The sequence below is a fragment of the Mesoplodon mirus genome, assembly GCF_964341445.2.
Source record: "Mesoplodon mirus genome assembly, chromosome: 10".
NCBI lineage: Eukaryota > Metazoa > Chordata > Mammalia > Artiodactyla > Ziphiidae > Mesoplodon > Mesoplodon mirus.
In genome coordinates this window covers 36,318,100-36,337,352 of record NC_138986.1, presented here as the reverse complement: position 1 = coordinate 36,337,352, position 19,253 = coordinate 36,318,100, and the positions used below count along the sequence as shown (strand labels likewise).

The 19,253-nt window shown below is 43.2% G+C and overlaps 1 protein-coding gene across 1 annotated transcript; it reads left to right on the top strand.

Annotated features, from left to right (window-relative positions):
* The first annotated feature begins 4,366 nt into the window (after nucleotides 1-4,366).
* On the top strand, nucleotides 4,367-14,986 carry HEY2 (hes related family bHLH transcription factor with YRPW motif 2). The gene is made up of 5 exons (XM_082633980.1): nucleotides 4,367-4,504; nucleotides 6,423-6,501; nucleotides 6,634-6,717; nucleotides 9,038-9,119; nucleotides 13,528-14,986. Exons 1-5 carry the CDS (start codon nucleotides 4,422-4,424, stop codon nucleotides 14,211-14,213), a joined length of 1,014 nt encoding a protein of 337 aa, XP_082490106.1. The 5' UTR covers nucleotides 4,367-4,421; the 3' UTR covers nucleotides 14,214-14,986.
* The last annotated feature ends 4,267 nt before the right edge of the window (nucleotides 14,987-19,253 follow it).

The window sequence follows — 19,253 nt, the reverse complement described above, 5'->3', positions numbered from 1 at the left end:
CCTGCAGTAAAACCAGCCTTCCTCCTTGGGCATGTGCTAGGTACTAATAACATCACTCATGAAATAAAAGCTTTTAAATAAATTGCCCCTTAATAACAGAGATCAATTTAAACATTCTAATCTCCAAGAAAGGGGCCTTTGGGTCTTAGACTTCCTACCTAGAAGCTTCTGATGTAAAAAATAAGTAGCACCTATTGGGGCAAGCCAAGAAAAAACGATGCACTTTTTGTGGGTAACCAGGCAAGGATAATTGTTAACTGGTAAAGCAGTTCCCTTTTATAGATGACTTCAAGGTTGGTGGGCCTAAATTTGCCCTTGCTTTCAGCTTTGTTTTGCTTTACTAGCTTGCAAATGTGTGTCGCACCGTGACCCTAGGTTGGCCTGCCTGCTGCCAGACTGATGTCGAGAAAGGTTTTGAAATTTACAAGGATCTTGCCTTTGCCCTCCACTCTCAGGGTGCAGCATTCTCACACACTCTAAAGTGTTGCCAGCTCACAATAGCCTTGTAGTCAGGGAAGCCAGCCTAGCAAGGCTGCCCACAGACGCACGTGCATGTCACCTGCCCCAGCAATTGCAAATAGACTAGCACATCTTGGGGCGACCTGCTTGTCTTCCACTTGCAAGAGAAAGCTGTGTAAATAATTATATTTCAGAAAGGGCAAAATATTGGACTTCTCAATATGAACTATGGGCACTTAGCCTTCTCAGACTAACATAAAGGTCTTTAAATAACAGAGCTGCCTGTACTTCACTGTGAAGCTAAGTTAAAACATTTTTTTAAAGTGGTGTCGTGTCTTAGTGACTTTCTAACGAACCCAAACACTGGAGTGGCTGACACTTTTTAAAGTAACTGTAAGCAGTACCTCAAAGGATTCAGAGAAGTAACAAGTAACAAAGGGTGACTGCTGATCTTGAAAAATCAGAGTGCTCTAATGAGGAAAAAAGCAGACCTAGAATAATAAAAAAAAAAAAATCCTACTTCCTTCCAAAAATGCTGAAAGGAGAATTTTAGAATGCAGCAAAGTAATCACTTCATTAATTTATGCAACACAACTCAAATTTGGGGGGACAAGCTATATAACAGGGTCAAAATGGCCAGATATATAAAATACAGGTGCAAAAACTGTAACTTTATATTAAATGAGTGAGGGAAGAGTTGGGGAGGAGGATCAGGACCACTGAGCCTGACGTTTCTAGATCTCAGCATTCGACATCTCACTCACGTCAGTAAGTGAGTTAAATCACAGAAGGACAAAACAGGGAGGAAAGGACCAATTTCGGGAAAACAGCTGAGCATTTCCTCCTCCATTTCGTTTAGATCTGTCTTTCTGGGCTTTCTTTCCTAACGGCATTTCGTTTGTAGGGAAGTTCTTCGTATCTTTCGGTCTAATTATCTCATTGTACAAATCTTTGAAAAGGACCGAACTGTGGTTTGCTCTGCGCGCGGACATCTTTTCTTCTGCCCGAGTTCTCCCTAAGCCTTCAAGCAACTTTCACTGAAAAGGATGTCGCTGAGGGGCGATGAAGCTTGAAATCCCGCGGTCTTCTCATTCCCTTTTCTTTCTCTCTGCAGACGCCACCCCTACACCTCGCTCCCGCACTCCAGAGAATCCACCACCGTTTTTAATGATGCTGGGGCGTTTTAAAGAGTTTCCTCCGTTTCTCCCTCTGATCCGAGAAGCACTTTCAGTGTTAGACAAGGCGCCTGACCAGGGCATAGGCAAATGGGATATTCGAGGGGAATAAAAGACCTAATTGAAAAATCTCGTGCTGCCTAATTGCGGTCAAGTATCTTGCAGATAAGTTAGCAGGTTATTAATCTGGTCGTGCTCAAAACGCCGAGGTCTTTTGCCTTACGCAATCTTGTTTAATTTTTTAAGCGACAGTAAATCCGCGTGTGCATTTCGAACGTCCCTGCCATATTTTTCTTTATAGCATGGTACAGTGGTTAAGTCTTCAGGGACAAATATGGAAGAACTTTAACCAGCTGCAACTTTATTTCAAGCAAGTCATTTCCCTCTTCGCAGTTTTTCGCAATTATTATAATTAAATACAGTAGGATAGTGAGAAAGAACTCTTAAATTTTTTTTCCGGTGATGATCTCAGGTTTTGCCCCCGGCGTTTCGAAGCGCCCGCTAATTTGATCGCGTGGCCAAGGTTAATTGCATCTGTAGACATTCGCTTTCAGAAAAATGCGCACCCTTCGCTGAAAGTCGTGAAGGCTGAGTTCGCCCCAGGCCGGAGGCGGCGTGTCCCCGCGTGGCCTGCGCGAACTGGCCGCGGGCGCATCCGCCGGGGAGGTGGGACGGGCGACCCGCGCAGATCTGGCTTTTCCCTAGCCGGGCTGTGAGGACCGAGAGCCGAGTGACGTCGGGGGAGGTCGGAGCCGAAGGGAGGCGAGCCCGCTCGGCTCCCCGCAGCGCGCTCAGGCAGCCGGCGCTGCAGCGAAGCAAAGGCCCGGAGACCCGCGCGGAGGGGAGGCCCACAGCCGAGCTGGGGGGTCACCGCCCCCCGCGGCCTCGAGCTGACCGGGTGCATCCCCACCAGGCCCCGCCCGGCTCCCGACGACTGTGTGTTTGCCCGGTGTTAAGTTTCAGAAGTCAGGATGGAACGTTTCGGGTTTCTGTTCACACGGTTATTGCAGGCGCCGCGGTGGGGACCGCACAAAAGAGACGAGGGCGTGTGGGGAAGGGGTTTTGTGGTTTAACGAGGGCTTAACCCGCGGACTGCAGGTCCTTCCCGCTCTCCCCCTGCCCTGCCCCGGCCCGGGCCGGGTCTTTTCAAGTCTCATCCCTTTCTCTTCTCCTCCCCGCCCCGCGCCGGTCTTGTGTAAGGAGAGAATGGAGTGTCAGAGGGGGACGCCCTAAACAGATCCCCAGAAAAATAAGACTCCGTCGTGGCGTAGGGCTGTGGCGACTGATTGACGCCTCTCTCTCAGAGGCTTTTCTGCCCTAAGCACCGAGCTGTCCCGGTGCAACGAGTGGAGTCTCGAGCTCGACCCCGACCAACCCGGCGCCCGCCTCCCGGTACCGCGGCGCCCCGGCGGGCCCACCGCCTCCCGCTGCCCTCACATAGACACAACTGCGTAGCGGGTTCAAAAAACTACCTCAGAGCATGGAGGGAAAAAGCAGCTTGAAAACATGTTTTACAAGCACATCTAGAGTGTTATACAACCCACGCTGTCCAGTGCACTAAAAACTGGACACGCATTCGTCTTTTAGAAAACAAATTAAATTTCCAAGCGCGATTTTTTTTTCACGTCCGGGATTCTACTTAACTCTACCGCTGCGACTACCCAAACCAGGGAATGTGGAGAATTGCAATTATCTGGATAATCCAAGCCCGAAAAAGTCGAACTTGAAAAACTACTAAACTTGTGTCCTGAAACACACGCATCATTGCTCTAGTCCTTCCTGCCACCAGAGTAGACACAACTCCAGCCCACGGTCTACTCAGCGGGATCTATTATCCACAGCCTCAGTGGCCAAATGGAAAGAACTGATTCGGTGCAAATCGAAAATCGTTTGGTGGCTGGTCTCTCAGACCCTCCGACCGCCAGCTGTTAAGTACCTGGTCGGGGAAACTTGCGTCCTTATCTGTTCACAGCCCAGAGGCCGCGGAAGTAGCCTTGGGAGTTGCCAAAGAGAAAAGCAACTTTGATTTAGGGTTTTCGAAAACCCCAGAGGGCAAATGTGACCGCCAGGGTCAGTCAGTCAGCAGTTTTGGTCCAGACAAGGGACAGCCGAGTGGGGCGGTTCGGTTAAGCCACGGCGCCTCCCGACGTCACACACGCTCGCTCACACTCAGCCACGCGCTTGGGGTTATTCTTTAAACACAGGGCTGAAACTTCACCGGCAGACTGCTGGGTGCGGAGGAGCGACAAAACCCGAGGTCCAGAGCCCGCCCCTCGCCAGCCCGCCCCCGCCCCCGCCACGCCCGCGCCCGCGCCCACGTCCGCGAGCTTCCCTAACTAGAGTTAGAGACTTCGCGCTCCCGCTCGCCGCCGCCTCTCCCCACCCGCGCTCAGCTCCCGGGCCCCAGATGCGCGGTCGCGTTCCCACGCCTCAGCCGGAGCTCCGCGGCGGGCTTTGGCGAGCGCGGCCCCGCCCCTCCGCTCCGGCCAATCCCGGGCCACGCTGACTCCAGGGAAGGCGGTGCCCGGCGGAGCTGCGGGGGCCTGCGCGCTGGAGGCGGGCGAGGGGGCCCCGCCCGCGCGGGGAGGCGTGGCCGGCGCCGGCTCTTGCGGCCGAGCTGGGCTGCAGCGTGGGAAAGAGCTGCGAGGAGCCGACCGCGCCGCCGCCCGAGCCGCGCCTGCCCGGGCCCAGGGAGGGCGGGAGGGAGGAGGCAGGCAGGGAGGGCGCTGCGTCCGGCTCGGTGTCCGAGGCTGCGGCCCGGCTGCACCCCGCGCGGTGTTCGCCGTGATGAAGCGCCCTTGCGAGGAGACGACCTCTGAGAGCGACATGGACGAGACCATCGACGTGGGGAGCGAGAACAATTACTCGGGGTGAGCGCGGGCTCGGCGGGAGCTGTCCGGAGCCCGAGGCATCGGGGAGCTTTGTGTACGAGCGGCTACTTGGAAATCCCGAGGTTCCTCTCCGCCGCGTTCTAACCGAGCGGGGAAAGTTTTGCCCGAAAAACTTTCAGGGGTGGGCGCTCACGGAGCGCGTGTTCGGGTGGGGCGAGGCATGTGGGTTTGCACCTTAGGGGTGGGGCGGCTGAAAGTGTGCAGAGGTTGGCGAAGGAGGGTCCCCGGCTGTCAGCGTTGGGCGTGCGGACTGGCACGCCCGGGAGACGGGCGACGCCCCCGCCACCGAAACTGCATTTGGGAGCACTTTCAAAATGGGCCAGGCGAAGAGGAAAAAAAATGATTTTTTTTTTATTTTTAAAGAGATTAAAAGATGACTTGCTTTTGGAGCCATGAAAGCAATTAGCGATGTCAAGGCTAAGTAGGCTGAGATTTCCAGGTTGATCGAATGTGACTTGGCTGACGGGAGTGTGAGTGACAGATGAAGGATCGTTTCAAGCATCATCTCTTTGCTTGTTCCTGAGTCTGGAGAAGATCGAGATCGTGATCACGGAAGCCAGACCTCCACTTTCCAGTGACAGAGGGAGGTTATGGAGTCGTTTTAGTGCCAAGGCGGGTCAAATGATAATTGCTTCTAATTGGCATCCCCAGAAGCACCTTAATTATTTATCTGCAGCTGTCACTCAAAGAGTAAAATTCTACGTTTGGAAACCTGGTTTTCTTTCAATATTATTATTCTAATATGTACAAACCTTAGCCTGGAATCAGCAAAAGCCAAGATATTTGCTTGAAACGTTGTTTGCAAAGTATCTTCTAATTATTAAAGTGTTGTGTCATCTTAAAAAATGAGATCCGAAAAACAAAAGATGTCATGTGAAAGGTGAAACCAGTTGAGAAGGGGGTGGGAATGAGGGGAACAGTTAATTCAGAAATAAGATCCAGAAGTGAGAAGGTGAGGTAATAAGAACCTGGTGTGTGCAATATTTCTATAATGAAAGAGAACAAATAACAGGAACCTGGAGAATTTGAGAACATGAGGAAGCAGAGTATCTATGAATTATGAAGAGAAACAGATACAAACTAGAAAGGATCATAAAAATTATGTGACAATATAGTGATTTGACTGAACTTTTGATATAAAAATTTTTTTCATTAGCAAACTCAAGATGGATTACAACTCTGAGAGGTTTAAGCTTAGATTGAAGGCTGAGAGATACTCACCTAGAGTTTTATTTTCAAAGTAAAACATTTACCTAGTAGTTGATCTAATTTTAATTTTTCTATTAGTGGCATATTTAATTTGGGGTCATTCTTTTGGAAGATTAATATAGAAAATATTGAATTTGTCATTTTTTTCTTGTATGACTACTTGGAGTTTTGAAATAGTAAGGTAACTTGTGTTTAACTTAAAGATTGCATCTAGGGACAACGGTTTGACATGTGATGGCTGTATATCTATTTGATAGTAATTATTTTAAAATAGCTTTGCTTTGTTCAGTGGGTCTTACCAGAGGGAGGAAGAGGGATGCTATTAGAGATTTATTGACTTTTAAGAAACATTTATGAGTGGAACTAGGAAGTACTAATATCTAACTTCTCACCCTGACTGCCCATAATTATTTCATTGGGAGGCTCAGTAAAAGTTTAGGGATGTTTTTGCCAGTGGATTTGACATCTGGATTACTCATTAAAATTAAAAGAAAAAAAGTCATGATTCATATCTGAAGAGAGATATAAGGGCTGAAAGCAAAGTCTGTAAAGAGCAAGAATTAAGAATAAAATAATGCTGATCTGAACTGTGCTATCACTCTGAATATTTAATGGGTGCCATGAAGCACCCAGAAGAAAACAATTGTTATGTTAATGCAGCACCTGACAAACTCTTCTTATTTCATAGACAAAGTACTAGCTCTGTGATTAGATCGAATTCTCCAACAACGACATCTCAGATTATGGCAAGAAAGAAAAGGAGAGGGGTATGTGATTTTTTTTGTCTTTTTATTTCATGTAATCCAGCCTAATGTGTAGCAGTTGTATTTTTCCATTACGAGTAATTTTATCATTTGTGTATTCATGAACTTTTGTTGTTGTTTTGCTTTTGGGGATAGATAATAGAGAAAAGGCGTCGAGATCGGATAAATAACAGTTTATCTGAGCTGAGACGACTGGTGCCAACCGCTTTTGAAAAACAAGTAAGCTGCCCCCCCATCCTGACCACCCCACCAGTGAGCTCAAAAAAGCTGATTCTCTCATCTGGCAACGTGGGTTCTTCTTAAAGCTCATTAAAATAATGGTGTATGTGCCGTGATCTGGCACAGAGCAGCTATTTCAATAAAATGCTTTGTTGTGGCAAAACTATTAAAAACATAATCCATCATGAAGTTGAAAAACATTTCCATTCTCTAGCTTATTTTCCCCTTAAGGGTAACATGTTCATGCTCTCTCTGTTCTTTCTGTGAATACCAGTAGTGGTTTTGTTTAAAACTGAGCTGTATGTAGTATTCTTCTTCTTCAGAAAAGATATCTATGTGAAATTTCATTTTTGTCTCAAACTATTCTTTAAAAAGTAAGCTTTTTATTTTAAAAAATAATCAAAGCCGAGGAAGTAACACCTCTAGCTCTATTTCCTAAATAATAATACTAACAAAATTTATTTACCAAACACTTGGTTTCATTTTTAATCCCTGGCTTAATAGAATGATGTTTGTTTTGAGGCATCTTTGTGGAAGTTTGGTAAAAATCAAACTAGCCATAAATTCCCCTTTTCAGAATTAAAGTATTCCTTTACCAAAAAAAAAAAGGAAGGAAGGAAAAAAGATTTGCACACTTAGTAAAGTAGGAAGCCAAATGTTTAAATCTTCCTTTTCACTTTGGAAGAGTTGTGTTTTTCCTCCTGCCGCCATGGCTGATAGATTTCAAAGAGCATCTTTCAAAGAGTATGGCATCATACCTTTGTTGAAAATAACTTTCAATTAAATTCAAATAGGGTATAAGACAGCTGTTGTTTGTTTATTCCATTTTGTTGTTTACTTCATGAACCACAAACATTATAAAGCAAGCCCTACAAAGCCCTTGGAAATTATCCAGAAACTGCAGTTTTGTTATTAGTCACTTTCACTGAAACTACTGTACATATTCATGGAAAAACTGAACATTGACAGAAGTACAAGTTGTCAAATGCTGTTGACTATACATTTTTAAGAGAAAAAAGGCACCACTCTATATGCTGAAACTGTCTTTAATGAGCTAAATGTAATGGGCAAACTGTAGTTTTGATTATTAGCATTTCCCATGACAATACGTTGAAAATGAAAATATCAGTAATCAGTGATGTTTTTACTTTCAGTACTGTAACGTCTACAATTATGAGAAACAGTTTGGTGATTTTTTTGGCGGGGGGTTCGGGGGGTTGGAGTTCGTTAGATTTTTTTTCTTAAATGTCGACTTAAACCTTAAAAGCAAACCTCAGTAGTTTGGCAGTTAGTTACCATAAACACAGGCTTTCCCATTTGCTGAGCTTGGCGACCAACCCTAGAGAGCTGGCCCTGTCACAATATAATTAGAAGAGTGTTCTTTCAAGCAGTTTAAGTCACTCTGGCACTCTCACCATGTACTGGGTGCTGACAATTTTCACAAAACAAGTAAAGCATAGGAACCTGAAATAAACTGCAGTTTCCTTTTCAAGAAAACATACTGATTTAATTATTTAGCTCTTCCAAGAAATTAGAAGCCACCCACAGCCCTCTGAGACAGTTTGAAGTGGCACATTTGTATTTCAGTTGGTTTCCAGAGGTTGCCTTGTTTTAAAATGGGGGAGGGGCATAAAAATATAATGAGAATTTTATTAAGAACTACTTTAAAGGGTTCAAATATCCTTAAGCATTTTGATGCTTATTAGATTAAAGTTAGATTATGCTTCCTTGTTTATGATCTTGGAATTTACAGTGACACCTGCTGGTAATTATTGGGAAAAAAAAACCCTTGGAAGTCTTCTCTTCGCACTTTTGGTTCTATACTTACAGTGGTGTAGTATGAATTACCTTAAAGGCATAATAGAATTTTCTATTTTTGAAGAATATGCTTTTTAACAATAATTTGCTGAGATCCTATCTGCTTTTCCTCCAGAGTTGGATTCAACCGATCTAGACTTCAGCATTATATAAGACTATTGTATATCCCCTGATAAAATAAAGTATATTATTAACCAGTTTGATGCAGTTTGAGATTTTTGCAGTTGTAGTAGTTTGGGTAGAGTGTTCTTAGTGTAATTAATTTTGTGTTTAAAAATTATTTATTATGACTTTTAGTCTTTAAAAGTTAAAATGGCAAATATCTGTCATTAGGTGTGATACAATTAGTGTTTTCATGTAAAGTTCAGGAAGAATTCGTATTTTTCTGTGAAAAAGTTAAACTTAGAATTTTCTAGTGAGAGGGAAAATTAAAAATTCAGGGTAAGTTTTTCCAAATTCATTTCCATAAGACTTATAAGATTTTTATTATTTGTTTATTCAGGGATCTGCAAAGTTAGAAAAAGCTGAAATACTGCAAATGACAGTCGATCATTTAAAGATGCTTCAGGCAACTGGGGGTAAAGGTAAGTAGGTGACTTCATCCCCCACCGCCGCCCCTTCTACCTTTCTCTTTTCATTTTTTCTCCCTAAGATTGTAAGGAAGTCATAGTTGAACAGTTCTTTAACGAGCTGCGATAGGAGGTCCCAGATTAAAGCCGTGGAAATCAATGCTAATGGCAGGATTGAACTCGTGGGAAAGAACTTCTGGAACAAAAGAAGCACTTGACCCTGGGCTTGTGTTTGCTTTTATAATACTGTGGGAGTAAAGCTTCATTCACAGCAGCCTGGTCAGAGGTTTGTTTGGGACTTTCAGAAGTGCATGCTGGAATTTGTACAGAAAGACAAAACAAACACACAAACATCCAAACATAAACAGGAGGTTAGACTCAATCTTTTTCTCTTCTTCTTTCCCTCTCCCCAGTCCCCCGTTAAATCAGGGATAGGACTCACTATAATGCAGCTATTCCAAAGGAAGTGAATTTTCATTGTTGTTTTCAGAGTTTCGTTGATCTTGGATTTAGACCACACAGAGCATTTGAAGTGCAGGTAGCGAATCTCTGTCCTGGAAACCACTTGATGGAGCAGTCATCCCTGTGTAGAGCAACCAGGAGCAGGTGCCCTGGGCCCAGTGCTGTGGAGAGGTGTCTTCTGTACTGGATAGTGATTTAGGGAAGAATAGTCCAGTTGCTGACCCTCACTTCATGCTGTGAATGGACTTGAGATCCTAAACGATGTAGTATTCATTCAGATTTCATTATCCCACTTCTCACACATCACTCAGACTTGATTTTGCCCTTTTATATCTTTTTCACCCTTCAAGCAGGCCTTTGGTATTCATCTTAGCCAAGGGTGCTGTTCCATATATTTGATAACTGGGTAGGGAGAGGGTACCACAGGGGCTAAGTGCTGCAGCTACACCCTGAACGCTTATCTCTGCGCAGCATTAGCCTTTTATTATGTAGTATCAGAGTTTGCCCTAGATCAGGACAGGGACAGGGCATTGGAGGGAAATAGCTGTTTATCAATTGGTACAGAAGCATTTCAGTGTTTAACTCCAGCTGAGGACCTGTGGAGCATCAGCCCTGACCTTCACCATCTTTTACCTGTGTGAGGTGGGGGGGAGTGATCATTGTAAAGGGACTCCCTCACACACGGTGTGACTTACCCTCTGTTGTACCTTCTCAAGGAACCGTCCTGCCTGAATAACCATCCTGAATGGGTATGGAATTGTGATTTCTACTCTTTAAAATGTAACCCTCAGCATAGGCTGCAAATATTCTTAACGTAATAGGGAAGAGAACTGGATGAAATTCTAGAAGCCTGTGATCCAGCCCAGCTTGGCCACAGACCCACCTTTAAGCCGAGACAGAGGTGCTGGGCTGCACAGGGAGGCCTGTACTAGCACTCTGAGCCCTCAAGGCCCCCCGCCGCCCCAGGATTCTGTCTCTACACCTGCTCCCTCAGGATGTTAGGGGACTGATCGGGTTAGTGATCGTGCAGGGAAAGTTGTTTGATTGCTTTACTTCCCTTGGCATTGTTAGCCACAAGGCTAAGAATTTTTATCAGCATTTCAAATATTTGGCATGAGCTATACTTCTAAAGAGTAATATTGTTCTTATGCCTTATTATAAACACTAAGTTCCATCTTGGTTGCTATTCTTGGCTACCTGAACAGTCCTAAAATTCATCCCAAAATAGTTTGTGAACAGACATTTCCGAGCAAGCTCCATACAAGTCGCCTGACTGCCAGCACATTAGAGAGGTCACCTCGCAGGAGAACGTGTGGGCCTTGAAGAAGTGGGGCTGGCAGTGTGGGCTCGAATTGTTAAAGACTCACAGCTGCTATGGGGGCCTCAAAATGTACTGGTGAGGGACAGACACTGCATTTGGGTTGCCTGGTTTCAAATCCTGGCTTGTTTTTCTTTTCTTTTTTTTTTTTTTTTTTGGTCTGTGACCCTAGATAAAGGGCTGACCTTTTCTGAGCCCCAGTTTCTTCATTTGTAAAATGAGGACAGTGACAGTGTTCACTTCACAAGGTCGTTGTGAGCTTATTCACTTAAAGCCCAGAGAGCAGTGATGGGAGTGGTGTGGACCCCTGTGCTATGATTATTGGCCCAAGATGCGGTCGCAGGAAACAGTTGCTCATCATCATTTCCCTCTGCATTCGGCAACAGTATAGGAATTACATAATTTATATTCCTTAAGATGCAACAGAAAACTCACCCATATACAACCACATACAGCTGGCAAATCACAAATTTCAATTACTTCATGCCGACTCATGAAGATTCTTGGAAGCTCCTGGGGTACAATTCTGTTGGTCCATTCTTTAGTCTGTCTTGGTATTGCAGGAGTTTCTAGAGAGGATTTAGTAGAGTAACCTAAATTTCTAGATCCCTCTGGGTTTCTGGACTCTTGTCTACTCTGATGATTATCTCCCTTCTCTCATGAAGTCAGAAGTCTGCAAAGCCTTGCAGAGAACCCTGAGGACTCTTACGTGAAGTCTTTCTTTGGAGGCGTCTTCTTCAGGAAGAACTTTCCCTCCTAATGCCAGGGGCTTTGTTGCTGACCCTGCTGAAGTCCTGGGATGATGACTCTTTTTGTTGCTGATCTTCCACATTTCATGATATTCTCTGATGTCAGCTTTGTGCTGTTGTTACTGCCTCAACGGTGTATATTTTGTCCTCAAATTTCTTTTTGGGACTTCCAAATTTCTGTTGAAATTCTAGCTCTTGGACTTTGAATATTGTGACTACTATTTTCCAAAGTGCTAGTCTAATTGTTAATAGATGATAAACAAAACAGGTAATACTTTGATCTACAAAAACATAAAAAAGGTAATGTAATAAATGCCTTAGATGAAAGTAACCTCGTTCGAATGTGATATTTCTCATTTATGTATATACACATCCCCGAAGTGAGTAGACTAAATTTTAATTAGAAAATTGTTTAAAAAAAAAAGTTGCAAATGAGAGAAAAGTCTAAAAAGGATACGTTTATACATATTAGAGGTCACTTATTCAAAGTGGTGACATTTTCCCAAATGTCTGATTACTATCAGTACCCTAAATTGGCACTGATACTAATCAGATGTTACTATTTTCTATTCTAATGTATTATCTTTGGATAAAAAGCTATTCTTGTGGCTTCCCTGGTGGTGCAGTGGTTGAGAGTCCGCCTGCCGATGCAGGGGACATGGGTTCGTGCCCCGGTCCGGGAAGATCCCACATGCTGCGGAGTGGCTGGGCCCGTGGCTGCTGAGCCTGCGCGCCCGGAGCCTGTGCTCCACAACGGGAGAGCCCACAACAGTGAGAGGCCCGTGTACCACAAAAAAAAAAAAAAAAAAAAAAAAAGCTATTCTCATAAATGTGACCAGCTCTAGCCATTTTAATGGTAGTAACCTTAGGTGTAAGGGTATGTGCATACACACTGACACAATTAATATACACTTTTTTCTTGGACGGATGCCAGAAAAAAGTAAGCTAACCAATGAAAGAAATATATATTTGGACTTCAGGAAAACTAGGAGTTATAGTAATGTTATATTACCTGATAGAAAAATAAGATCTTCAAATTAGTAACCAAATTTTTAAAAATCATTTTGCTTCCTTAACTTTTTTCCATACAAAGTAATGGTGTTTTCATTTTGTTGATAAAAAACACTGAGTCGGGCTTCCCTGGTGGCGCAGTGGTTGAGAGTCCGCCTGCCGACGCGGAGGACACGGGTTCGTACCCCGGTCCGGGAAGATCCCACATGCCGCGGAGTGGCTAGGCCCGTGAGCCATGGCCGCTGAGCCTGCGCGTTTGGAGCCTGTGCTCTGCAACGGGAGAGGCCACAACAGTGAGAGGCCCGTGTACCGCAAAAAAAAAAAAAAAAAAAACAGTCAAGAAGCATTTATGAATTTATTAAGCAGTTCTGGCACATTGCTAAAAAAGTCCTCAAACTGCTCATATGCATTTCACATCTCGGTTATAAATGCCAAGAGAGTGAGGATGTTTCAGATAAACCCTTTAATCTCCAATTCATGTGACAGAGACAGAGAGACTGGTACTCTGTTATACCGTGGAAAAGTTTACTAGAAAATTTCACTATCCCACAATACAAAAGAAGAGACACTATTTTTTTTTCTGGAAGTGTTTGAAACACAGATGTTCTTAATTCTTTTCCCCACTGTGCTATTTGGTTGCAGGAACAACTGCAGTACATAGCATTGCCAGAGTTGTCACACATGTGAATTGCAAAGTGCACTTTCTTAACTTCTGCAAAAATTACAACCATAAATAGCTGGCAACGTTCTCAGAAAGGATCGTCGTTCTCCTTAAATCTCTGAAGGACAGGGTGGAACGTAGGTGGTGGCTACTCTTCATAATTGTATCATTCTTTCTCTCACTGTCTCTCCTGGCCCCCACTTTGCTCAAACCTCCTTTCAGGCTACTTTGACGCCCATGCTCTTGCCATGGACTTCATGAGCATTGGATTCCGAGAGTGCTTAACCGAAGTGGCAAGGTACCTGAGCTCTGTGGAAGGCCTGGACTCCTCCGATCCACTGCGGGTGCGCCTGGTCTCTCATCTCAGCACGTGTGCCTCACAGCGAGAGGCGGCGGCAATGACCTCCTCTCTGGCCCACCACCATCACCCCCTGCATCCTCACCACTGGGCGGCGGCCTTCCACCACCTTCCAGCAGCCCTGCTCCAACCCAGTGGACTCCACGCCTCGGAGCCCACGCCTTGCCGCCTCTCCACCACTTCAGAAGTGCCTCCTGCCCACGGCTCCACCCTCCTCACGGCCACGTTTGCCCACGCAGACTCTGCCCTTCGGATGCCGTCAACAGGCAGTGTCGCCCCCTGTGTGCCACCTCTCTCCACTTCTCTCTTGTCCCTCTCAGCCACTGTCCACGCGGCCGCTGCAGCAGCCACGGCAGCTGCGCACAGCTTCCCTCTGTCCTTCGCTGGGGCGTTCCCCATGCTCCCCCCAAACGCAGCTGCAGCCGTGGCAGCTGCCACAGCCATCAGCCCTCCCTTGTCGGTATCAGCCACGTCCAGCCCTCAGCAGACAAGCAGTGGAACAAACAGTAAACCTTACCGACCCTGGGGGACAGAAGTGGGAGCTTTTTAAGTTTTCACTGAACTTCTTGCAGTAGTAACTGAATGTCCTTCATTTCAGAGTCAGCTTAAAACCTCTGCACCCTGAAAGTAGCCATACAGATGTCTGCGGATCCACAAAGGAACAATAAAGCTATTTGAGACACAAACCTCAGAAGTGGAAATGTGGTATTATCTTTTTTCTCTGTTTCAGTTTAAGGCAGTTTGGTAACTGACATCAGCAACTTTTGAAAATGTCACACTTGTTTTCATTTAGAGGTCTCCTGGAAAATATACGGACTGAACCATCCAGCAGTGCATCACGATGTCTGAACTGGGGAAGAAAAATGCCCTGACTGAATTTTCTTGAAACTAAATGGAAAAAAAAATATTCGTGTTTCATAAGTGCCTGAGCTAGTAAAGTTTTCTTTTGAACATACAACGTTGCACAAGTAAAGAAGTGCGTAGAGGTTAGGTTAGGAAAGGAGAAGGGAGAGAAGTCTTGCATTAGGCTGCAGACGTTTTAGTACAAATAACAGAAAAGAGCACTCTGTTGAAATCCACAGGTTTTTATTGGCCAAAAGGATTGCTGAAAGTAATTTTCAAGTTGAGAAACCTAGTTTTATCTTAGTTTGCTTTTTTTGTACAAACTTGCCAAGTTGTGACACTTAACAATGTATTAGTATAAGCAATTATTACGTCAGTGCTCAGATTAACAAGCATTTCTGCCCTGCCTGCAAACCCCCAGGCACTTCTTTTTTTATGGCTCAAAATATGGTGCTTCTTTATATAAATCATGCATTTATAGAGTGCACCTCGAAGCAGTTGCCTACTGTGTGCCCACCAGAGGCTATCTGACTCATGCCAACTTGAAAACTCTCCAGTTTGTAAACGTTTAATTTATTCAGTTTCATTTGGACAATTTTTACATATTTATCCTCTTCATTTCATCCCGATAACATGTAAAATCTATTCTTGTCACCTTTTGGGGAGAAGTTGCATTTCTGGAAGTGATGAGGCAAGGAGAGGACAATGGGAAGAGAAAAGCCACAATTTTTAAATGTCCTTTGTCAAGCTTGTGATTGTATTTGATCCCAAATCAAGATGAATGTATGCAATGAGATGTACATAAATTATTTTTGTCCATGCCTAGACTAGTGCTACATAATGGTGTTGTTTTTATTTTGTTTAATGACAAAATAATCTCTTAATACTTTGAAATTGAGCACGTGAGAATTTATGTTTGAAAGACAAAGACACAGCATGTATTATTATGCACTTCATTTCTCTGCTGTGTGGAGAAAGCAATAAACATTATGAGAATGTTAAACATTATGCAAAATTATACTTTTAAATATTTGTTTTAAAATTACTGTACCTAGTCTTTTTTGTATTACTTTGTAACCTTTTTCTATGCAAAAGTCTACATATCACTAATTAAATGAAGTCCTTTTTTGACCATTTTTATGTGGATGAGTTGCTTTGCAGAATGGAAAGTTGACATGAATTTCAAGCAAGGCCTTGTTTCGCTAACAAATTAAGCCATGGCTTTTCTTTTTCTCTTTCAAAGTCATTTGATATAATTCACGGCCTTGAAAATAGCATGTATTTGAACTTGTAAACTAATTAAGCATAGGTATGACATCATTTGGAGGTAGGAAGTGATCAGTTTTCTCTGCCTTTTATTCTTAACCATTCTTCTTGGAAAAGTGCAAATACCAGAAGGTCAAATAACAGTATACTGAACATAGGGTAATAAGCTAGAATGTGTCATACATTTTGGAACTCAAAAATATTTATAGAGTATTTTTAAAACATCACATGCATGCATGATAGGTGTGTGTGTGTGTGTGTATGTGTATATATATATATGCCTCCTGATGATAAATTCTCTGTACCTACCTCAAGATTTCTTTTGATGCTGTAGAAATTAGGCAGGTATCCCTCCTTCTTCAGTGAAGCCTAAAATAGACTATTTCAGAGTTTCTGAAGCTGTTGGGCCAAACATATGAAGAATTTTTAAAAAAATATTTCTATTATGCTTATCAATTATGCTCAAAGTTAAAGAAAAAAGTGGGAGCCTCTTATTTTAGTTTTGAAAAATCAAGCATATAGTTTATCTAAATTTTTTCTGTAAGTGGGTGAAAAAATGAGCAAAAACAGATCACCTTTGTTGCCCTTGTCTGTAAGCTCTGTGACTATTGTCAGTGCTGATAGGATTAAGTAACACATAAGAAAATGGATTTAGTGGTATTTGGAGTTTGCTTTTTAATCGTGATTTGTGGATAGCAGGCATAGAAATAATTTTGATTTAGGATCTAATAGTTGATTCTGTGCCTGTTGTAATGTCAGCATTCAAATAACTTCTTTTTTTGGAATGTAAACTATTTTAGTGATCGGGATTTTTTTTTTGGATTAAATATTTTAAGATAAATCCCCTTCTTCCTTCTTGTTTTTATGCTCTTCCTTTTTTTCTTACATTTTTTTCTTCCCAGTTACATATGGGTTATTATTTTTCAAATCATTTGTTTAAAATATTTGCCAGCCAACATGCTACATAATTGCTAAGCGTTGTCAGTGTTCCTAAAGATAATCATTGTCAGTAATTTCAGTTGTTTAAAGTTCATTGGTTCTTGATCAGTGTTTCATATCTTCAGTTTTTAACATCATATTTCACTCTATTAAATTTACCATTGAGTTTTCCATCTCTGACCCAATGTTTTGTGAAAGTGGTATTTCACCTTTAGTTGTGGTAATTTTCATGTTCACTACCAAAACATAAAAAAGAAAAATTTTGTTTATAGTTCAAGGGAAAAGAACTTCTAGGGTTTGATTTTTGGTGGGTTTTGTTTGTGTAAAAGTTAGTCCCAAAATTAACTCAAAGGATTTTTGGTGGGGGGGATAAAAAAGGAAAAAAAAGGAAAAGGAGGACTTTTTTAGAAATTTGGTTTTCCCCAAATGATGAAAGCTATATGTATGTCTAACTAGAACCCAGTTTTATATTTCACATCATTGAGCCAGAAAGTATTTATTGAGTAACTACTGTGTGCCTAGCATTGTGCTGTCTACATCAGCTTTCTAATGTTATGGGATCCCACAGCCTGACTGATGGGTATGACTACCAACCTTGCTATTCATAGGGACCCTCAAAAGAAGCAGGTGCCCTGAAAATGAGGAAAGGGGTTCCTAGGAACAGCCAGGGAAGCTTTTTCTCTCCTTGGGATCTTTGGCAATTACAAATATGATATTTCCTATCATACTTGGAGAAATCGGAGGGACTTTTATTTTTTATATAAATTTATTTATTTATTTTTAATTTTGGCTCTTGGGTCTTCATTGCTGCATGCAGGCTTTCTCTAGTTATGGTGAGTGGGGGTTACTCTTCGATGCAGTGCTCGGGCTTCTCATCGTAGTGGCTTCTCTTGGTGTGGAGCATGGGCTGTAGGTGTGCAGGCTTCAGTAGGTGTGGCACGTGAGCTCAGTAGTTGTGGCTCACGGGCTCTAGAGCTCAGGCTTAGTAGTTGTGGAGCACGGGCTTAGTTGCTCTGCGGCATGTGGGATCTTCCTGGACCAGGGCTCGAACCCATGTCCCCTGCATTGGCAGGTGGATTCTTAACCACTGCACCACCAGGGAAGTCCCTGAGGGACTTCTAAAGTAATGTTCAAACATAAAATAGTTCAAATATTAACTAGAGTGATGGTTGTATGATCCACATGTACTTATGTATCATCAGTCTTAATGAAACCTTTTAAATTATCTTCCTTATTATATATTCAGCTTGTGCCTTTGCCAGTAATTAAGTTAACACAAAGTAAGAGTAATCACCTCAGGTAACATCATCACAAAGCAAGATAATTTTAGAATTTCATAAGTCTAAGACTCCATCAATTACAAGATACACTTAGTTTAAGGTCAGATTTTAAAGACAAGTACCACCACGAAATAACCTTACACATCCCAATTTCCAAAGTGTAAAACTTTTTTTCAAAATTGTATCTTGGATTTGAGGCACTACTATAATATTATATTCGAATGTGATTTTTAAAATCCATGGCTAGAAATGTACATAGATTAAATGTGGGTGATTTAGCTTACTTTAAAAATACCAGCATAGGGTCTTAGTCAAATCAAAGAATCTGGGTTGACTTTGTAATGGCTTAATGATCTAAAGATATATATATATATATATATATTTTTTTTTTTTTTTTTGATGTTGGGGGTAGGAGTTTAGTAATTTATTTATTTATTTTTGCTGTGTTGGGTCTTCATTTCTGTGCGAGGGCTTTCTCTAGTTGTGGCAATCGGGGGCCACTCTTCATCGCGGTGCACGGGCCTCTCACTATCGCGGCCTCTCCTGTTGCGGAGCACAGGCTCCAGACACGCAGGCTCAGTAGCTGTGGCTCACGGGCCTAGTTGCTCCGTGGCATGTGGGATCCTCCCAGACCAGGGCTCGAACTCGCGTCCCCTGCATTAGCAGGCAGACTCCCAACCACTGCGCCACCAGGGAAGCCCCAGATATATATTTTTTAAGCTTTTCATGTTTTTATTGCCCAATGGGACTATTCCTAGTTCTGCATTTTACTGAAGAATGGAGTTTGACTTCCCCTTGTAATTCTTTTAAGATCTAAGCAATAACTGAGGCTGTGAGCATTTCAGCAACTACAACAAAGCTTTACAGCAAATATGACATCATAAACTGTGACTATAGCTCATATTCTTTGGAAGGAAAGATAAGTCTTTGAACTTGGATGAGAGATCTTTTTTTTTTTTTTTTTTTTTTTTTTTGGTACGCGGGCCTCTCACTGTTGTGGCCTCTCCCATTGCGGAGCACAGGCTCCAGATGCGCAGGCTCAGCGGCCATGGCTCACGGGCCTAGCCACTCCGCGGCATGTGGGATCTTCCCGGACTGGGGCACGAACCCGTGTCCCCTGCATCAGCAGGCGGACTCTCAACCATTGCGCCACCAGGGAAGCCCGATGAGAGATCTTTAAAAGAAGAAAAGTCCCTTGGCTTCCATAGACAAACTTGTATGAGGGGCCAGAGGCAGAGGAGAAATGGTTCCTTAGGCCCCAG

What these genes read in the sequence shown, in the direction of transcription:
- HEY2 (XM_082633980.1), top strand. Translation starts at nt 4,422, where the DNA reads ATGAAGCGCCCTTGCGAGGAGACGACCTCTGAGAGCGACATGGACGAG. An exon ending in CAAGAAAGAAAAGGAGAGGG is followed by an intron (nt 6,502 to 6,633) that starts GTATGTGATTTT and finishes TTTTGGGGATAG; the next exon opens with ATAATAGAGAAAAGGCGTCG. An exon ending in CAACCGCTTTTGAAAAACAA is followed by an intron (nt 6,718 to 9,037) that starts GTAAGCTGCCCC and finishes TTGTTTATTCAG; the next exon opens with GGATCTGCAAAGTTAGAAAA.